This window comes from Jatropha curcas, chromosome 7 (genome assembly GCF_041381405.1).
Source record: "Jatropha curcas cultivar XTBG-Jc1 chromosome 7, XTBG_Jcur_1.0, whole genome shotgun sequence".
Classification (NCBI taxonomy): Eukaryota; Viridiplantae; Streptophyta; class Magnoliopsida; order Malpighiales; family Euphorbiaceae; genus Jatropha; species Jatropha curcas.
In genome coordinates this window covers 8,398,065-8,405,455 of record NC_143157.1, presented here as the reverse complement: position 1 = coordinate 8,405,455, position 7,391 = coordinate 8,398,065, and the positions used below count along the sequence as shown (strand labels likewise).

Here is a 7,391-nt window from a genome sequence, read left to right as displayed (position 1 = left end):
AAGTTATTAAATACCAAATCTGGAGATTTGTTTGTGTTCTTGAATCTTGTTGATCAAATCAAAAAAAAAAAAAAAAGTGATTGTTGGACAACTAATTATTACCTACCAAATTTGACTTGGGAGACACAAAAGCATTGTTGGACAACATAATCATTACCTACCTATATTGAAATTGGAAGACACAATTGCTGGACAACCTAAAAGCATTTGACTTAAATTGGGATCCTATCTTGAGAGAACACAAATCATTGCTGGAAAGGTTGATACTTTGCTTGGACCGACTATAATACATTTATATACACAAGCATGCAATTTTATAGTTAAAGATAATCAACCTGTGATATCAAGTAAATCTGTGACATCAATTTCTGTGTCAATTCTGAAAATTTGGTTTTTTATTGTTTGCTTGCTTTGATTGGGTAAAATTAATTAGGTCCATATTTGGTTTGCTTTGTAGTAAACTAAATTCACACATCATATCCAGAAATTGTCCTTTTAAATTCTAGTTTGTTTAATTATTGTTTTGAGCTGCCGTTGCTTCTATTACATTATTAGGGTGTATTTGTTTGTTCACTACACTCTAAATTAATATAATCAAGTAGTACATCATCTTGTCTTCGTACTACCATCCATTATCGTTTTCAGTCTTCTTTCTAGAGTTTGTGCTTACTTTTATTGTTAAGATTTATTTCCTTGATTCTAAAACGTGCTTTCAAATTGGTTGGTTAACCTACGGTTCTGAAGTACAATTCGAGGAATTGCAAGGAGTGATTGCGGAGTGTAAACACGTGAGGGAGTGCTTTATCACTAACTCAAATCTTTTTCGTGTTTTCTATTCTTGAATACTAACCATGAGTACAGGCACATCTGGAGGTGGTAACGGAGATGGAAATCCAATTAGAGATCCTCAACTAAAATTGTTCATGGAATCTATCCAAGGACAATTTAGAACCTTTAACAATCTCTTTCAAGACATGAGGGAAGAATTGCAAGAGCTGAAGGCTTCACAAAGTTCTAATGCCACTAGAGTCCGTCCCCAAGTTAGAATTCAAACCCCTGATGATGAGGAGACTGAAGGTACTAATCCTAATAAAATTGATGGAGACTTGGGAGCAATCAAAATGAGGATCCCAGAATTCAAGGGCAACAACAATGCTGAAGAATACCTTGAATGGGAGAGAAAGGTAGAACAAATCTTTGAATGCCATAACTATTCCCAGGAGAAGAAATCCCATCTTGCAGCTGTGGAGTTCAAAGGATATGCTATGTTTTGGTGGGAACAATTGCTACTAAAAAGAAGAAGCAGGGGAATGCGACCAGTACCACCATGGGAGATCATGAAGGAGTTAATGCACCAAAAGTTTGTTCCTGCTCATTACTTCAGGGATTTACATAATAAATTAGCAAGAATGGTGCAAGGAGGGAGGAGCGTGGAAGAGTACTACAAAGAGATGGAGATTTGCATGGCAAGAGCCAAGATTGAGGAAGATGTCCAAATCACCATGTCACGATTCCTTGGAGGTCTAAACAAAGACATTGCTGATGCCTTAGAGATGTATAGGTATGATACCTTAGAGGAGATGATAGATATGGCCATGAAACTTGAAAGACAGAAAAAGGGGAGATCCACCAACAAGTATTCTAGCAACACATGGGGATCCAAATGGCCCAAAGAAGGTGAGAAGAAAGATTTCAAAGGCCCTAGTTTCCAAAGAACAGAATCAGTTTCGAAAGGTAAAGAGGTTGTCCAAACTACATTCAAGGGAAACAAAGGTACTTCTAACTCTATAAACCCTGCTAGAGAGATTAAATGCTTTAAGTGTTTAGGAAAGGGGCATATTGCATCTCAATGTCCTAATAAAAGGGTTATGATTGTTAGGGAAGATGGTAATATTAGTTCTGAATCTGAATGTAGTGATTGTGATGATTTGCCTCATTTGCATGATGTTGATAATGTAAGTCAGATGAGGATGAGCATAACTTGTTGTTTGCTGAACGTGGAGAATCTCTAGTTGTTAGGCGAGTTTTGAATATGCATGTTAAGGAGGAGAGCCTTGAACAACGTGAGAACATCTTTCACACTAGATGCTTGATACATGGAAAAGTGTGCTTGCTTATTATTGATGGGGGTAGTTGCACTAATGTTGCTAGTGTGAGTATGGTGAATAAGTTGAATTTGGCATGTCTTAAACATCCTAAACCTTATAGACTGCAATGGTTGAATGATGGTGGAGAGGTGAAGGTGACACGCCAGGTGCTTGTGCCGTTCTCTATTGGGTGGTACAAAGATGAAATTTTATGTGATGTAGTACCGATGCAGGCAGGCCATCTATTGCTGGGAAGACCATGGCAATATGATCGAAAGGCACTACATGATGGGTTCTTTAACCGATACTCTTTGGTTCATAAGGGGAAGAAGGTGACTCTTGTTCCATTATCACCTCAAGAAGTATACACCGATCAGAAGAAAATACTTGAGAGAGAAAGAGAGACTTCAGCTTTGAGGGAAAATGAGAGTGAGGCTTCCAGTTCGAGAGAACTAAAGAGTGTTAAAAGAGAGGTTGAAAAGAAAGAGGCCACAAAAGATACCAAACCGATTGGTGGCCCAAAAGTGAGTGAAACACAACGAGGGGAGAGAAAGAAACACACTTTTTATGCGAGAGCTAGAGAGGTTAAGTGTGCCATAGCCTTGAGGCAACCCGTGTTGCTTCTTAGGTTCAAGGAAATTTTATTTTCTAACGCTGACACTAATCTTGATGGTTTACCTCCTGTGTTTGTTTCTATGTTACAGGAATTCACTGATGTTTTTCCAGAGGAGCTACCTAGTGGATTACCACCTTTGAGAGGGATAGAACATCAGATTGATTTCATTCCCGGTTCCACCATTCCAAATCGACCAGCCTATCGAAGCAATCCAACAGAGACAAAGGAGTTGCAGAGGCAAGTTGATGAGCTTATGGAGAAAGGATTGGTGCGAGAGAGCATGAGTCCTTGTGCCGTTCCAGTACTTTTAGTACCCAAAAAGGATGGTACATGGCGAATGTGCATTGATTGTAGGGCGGTCAACAAAATCACTGTAAAGTATAGACACCCTATTCCTAGACTTGATGATATGTTAGATGAATTGTGTGGGTCTACTTACTTTACAAAGATCGATTTAATGAGCGGTTATCATCAAATTCGGATGCAACTAGGTGATGAGTGGAAAACTGCTTTCAAAACTAAGTATGGTTTGTATGAATGGTTAGTAATGCCTTTTGGATTATCTAATGCACCTAGTACGTTTATGAGGCTTATGAACCATGTCTTACGAGCTTTCTTAGGAAAATTTGTAGTTGTGTACTTTGATGATATACTTGTATATAGCAAGTCTCTTAATGATCACGTTGGGCATGTTAGGCTAGTATTACAAGCTTTGAGAACTGAACAATTGTATGCTAAGCTTAAGAAATGCACATTTTGTATAGATAGACTTGTGTTCCTTGGTTTTGTTGTAAGTGCGCAGGGTATAGAGGTAGATGAGGAGAAAGTGAAAGCTATTAAGGAATGGCCGACGCCGAAATCAGCTTCGGATGTGCGAAGTTTCCATGGGTTGGCAAGTTTCTACCGACGGTTTGTACAAGATTTCTCTTCGATTGCCGCACCACTCACAGAGGTAATTAAAAAGGAAGTTGGGTTCAAGTGGGGCGAGGAACAACAGAAAGCGTTTGAGATGCTTAAAGGGAAGTTGACATCCGCTCCTATACTTTCTTTACCTAATTTTGAGAACACCTTTGAAATTGAGTGTGATGCTTCTGGTGTAGGAATTGGAGGAGTACTGATGCAAGAGAAGAAACCAATTGCCTATTTCAGTGAGAAGTTGAATGGGGCACAACTCAATTACTCGACCTATGATAAGGAGCTATATGCCTTGGTGAGGACTTTGAGCGTATGGCAACACTACTTACTACCTAAGGAGTTTGTCATTCATACTGACCATGAAGCCCTAAAACATTTGAAGGGTCAAGGTAAGCTCAACAAGCGACATGGTAAGTGGGTTGAGTTCATTGAACAATTCCCTTACGTTATTAAATACAAGCATGGAAAGGATAACGTTGTTGCTGATGCATTGTCACGGAGATATACTTTACTTACTACTGTTAGCTCTAAATTGATAGGATTTGAGTATGTTAAGGATTTGTATGAGTCTGACTCTGATTTTGGCAATGTATATTTGGCATGTGAACACGGGGCATTTGATAAATTTTATCGACACGAAGGATATTTGTTTAGGGGCAGTAAACTTTGTGTTCCTAAATGCTCTATGCGTGATTTGCTTGTACTTGAGTCTCACTGTGGGGGATTGATGGGACATTTTGGGGTACATAAGACTTATGACATGTTGAATGAACATTTTTATTGGCCTCATATGCGTAAAGATGTCGAGAAGGTTTGTGATTCTTGTCTTACTTGTAAACAGGCCAAATCTAAGTCTATGCCTCATGGGTTGTATATGCCTTTACCAGTTCCTAGCTCACCTTGGGTTGATATATCTATGGATTTTGTACTTGGATTACCTAAGACTAGGCATGGTAGAGACAGTATATTTGTAGTAGTTGATAGGTTCAGCAAAATGGCTCATTTCATTCCTTGTCACAAAACTGATGATGCTATTCATGTTGCTGAATTATTCTTTAGAGAGGTGGTACGATTACATGGAGTTCCGCGGACTATTGTTTCTGATAGGGATGCTAAGTTCCTTTCACATTTTTGGCGGGTTTTGTGGGGTAAACTCGGTACAAAATTACTTTATTCGACTACTTGTCATCCACAAACTGATGGACAAACTGAGGTTGTGAATAGGACTTTGGGAACTTTACTTCGTACTATAGTGGGTAAAAATTTAAAAACTTGGGAGGATTGTTTGCCATTTATTGAATTTGCATATAATCGAAGCATACATTCTACTTCAGGTTTTACTCCATTTGAACTTGTTTATGGATTTAACCCACTAACTGTTTTGGACCTTATTCCTTTACCTTTACATGAGCTCTCTAGTTTAGATGGTGAACAGAAAGCTAAACTGGTGAAGTCTTTACATGAGAAGGCTCGAGCAAATATTGAAAAGAGGAACAAACAGTATGCTGACAAGGCCAATAAAGGAAGGAGGAAGCTAGTGTTTGCGCCTGGAGATTGGGTTTGGGTGCACCTTCGGAAGGAAAGGTTTCCCAGCCAACGAAAGTCTAAACTAGATGCACGTGGAGATGGTCCATTCCAAGTCTTGGAACGCGTCAATGACAATGCCTACAAGATAGACTTACCAGGTGAGTATGGTGTTTCCGCTACCTTTAACGTTAGTGATTTGTCTCCTTTTGACATGGATGCAGATTTGAGGACAAATCTTTTTGAGGAAAGGGGGGATGACACGGATCCATCATCACTCGTCGCTGGATCACAAGGAGGCATGGTGAACGACGAAGGAGATCCATTGGTGCTTCCTATTGGACCGATTACAAGGAGCCGTGCCAAGCGATATGGGGCAGCCATATCATTATTTGTTCAAGCCCAAATAACACAAGAACTGCATGATGTTGCATTCAACAAGTGTTGTGAGGAACTTGAAGGCATTCCTAGGCTTCTAATGTTGTTGGTGGCTCTTTAAGTGGAGGAAAGCACGCTGCTACAGTAACGTGCTACAGGAATTCAGAAGCGCTACAGTGCTACAGGAACTCAGAAGCGCTACAGTGCCGCGCCAATCAGTTTGACTTTGCTACAGTAAATTTGACTTTTCTACAGTAACGTGCTACAGGAACTCAGACGCGCTACAGTAACGCGTTTTATGTTTTATGCTTCATTAAGCCCTAGTTTCTTGTTTTAGTATAAATATCTTGTATTCCATGTAAGAAGACGATTTTTGAGATATTGAAAACTTCATTTGTTTAAGCTTTGCTTGTACTCCTTTGCTTAGAGTGATAGTGAGAGATTGCTTCCTCTAATTGCATCAAGAATTAAGGTAAGCTTATCAACTTGTTTGTGGCGTTTATCTTGTTCTTTGCTCGATTATTGGTGTTACCGTTTCATTATAAACGTGGGGTGCCATAGAGCATTTAATCTCGATTATTGGTGTTTCCGTTTCATTATAAACGTGGGGTGCCATAGAGGCGAACTTATATCTCATTCTTTGATCCGATCCGTATCACTTTCTTTATCTCCATGGTTGCTCCATATTTCTTTGCATGACTTCTTATAATTGATCCACTAGGTAGCACTAATGGATTTTTCATGTTGTTCTCCTTGCTCCCTTGAGTTCCATGGATGAGTGATGGCAAATTCGTATCATTCTCCCTTTCCTCGAAAAGATTTGTCCTCAAATCTGCATCCATGTCAAAAGGAGACAAATCACTAACATTGAAAGTAATGGAAACACCATACTCACCTGGTAAGCCTATCTTGTAGGTGTTGTCATCAACGTGCTCCACGACTTGGAATGGACCATCTCCACGTTCATCAAGCTTAATCTTTCCTTGGTTGGAAAACTTTTCCTTGCGAAAATGTACCCAAACCCAATCTCCAGGTTTAAACACATCATGCCTTCTTCTCTTGTTGGCACGGTTGGCATAGAAGGTAGAGAAGAATTGTCAATGTTAGTCAAATTACGCAAAAAATCCTTAAACTGAATCATTAGGACCGGTCTACCTTCACTCACATTGTTTTGAATCTCTCTCTTTTTCACATACACAATTTGTTTCTCTTTTTCACTCACAATTGGGCCATTAATTTGTTTTGTATCTTTTATGGCCTCTTTCTCCTCTTTTTCTTCACTCTTTTCACATTCAGGTTCTTTTGAAATATCATTCTCATTTTTCCTCAAGGCCGAAACCTCTCTTTCTCTCTCAATTACCTTCCTTGGATCTTCATATACTTCTTGAGGTGATAATGGATCAAGAACCATCTTTTTATCCTTGATTGAAGATTAGCAATCCTCTTCTGGAAACACATCTTTAAATTCTTGTAAAGGATCAACAAACACACTTGGCAAAGATGGGTTAAGATCATTGAGGGTCAAGCAAACTTCTTTGCATAATGGTACAAATATAGGTTGAATTTGTTTTTCCTTTTCTTCTCCCTTTTTCTTTTTATTTTCACTCAGTATGTTTTCACACTCCTTTTCTTTATGGACAGCCTCAAAACTCATCTTTTGATTTTCACATGCTTCTTTTGAGGAACATGATCTTGGGCCAGTCATCCATCCATCCTTTGTGAATGAATACCTATTGAGGTAATCCACATTTTTCCTTCCTTGCACCCTTCCTGACTTATTGTTCAAATCCCTAAAGTAATGAGTAGGGAAAATTTTTTGGTGCATCAACTCCTTCATGATCTCCCATGGTGGTACAGGTTGCATTCCTTTT

At 39.1% G+C, this 7,391-nt stretch overlaps 1 protein-coding gene across 1 annotated transcript; it reads left to right on the top strand.

Moving 5' to 3' along the window:
• Positions 1-880: 880 nt before the first annotated feature.
• Positions 881-6,945, top strand: LOC110008932 (uncharacterized). The gene is made up of 7 exons (XM_089724393.1): positions 881-1,920; positions 1,965-2,497; positions 2,636-2,944; positions 3,026-4,602; positions 4,936-5,312; positions 5,367-5,470; positions 6,817-6,945. The coding sequence occupies exons 1-7, from the start codon at positions 924-926 to the stop codon at positions 6,943-6,945; spliced, it is 4,026 nt and encodes a 1,341-aa protein (XP_089580519.1). The 5' UTR covers positions 881-923.
• Positions 6,946-7,391: the final 446 nt, after the last annotated feature.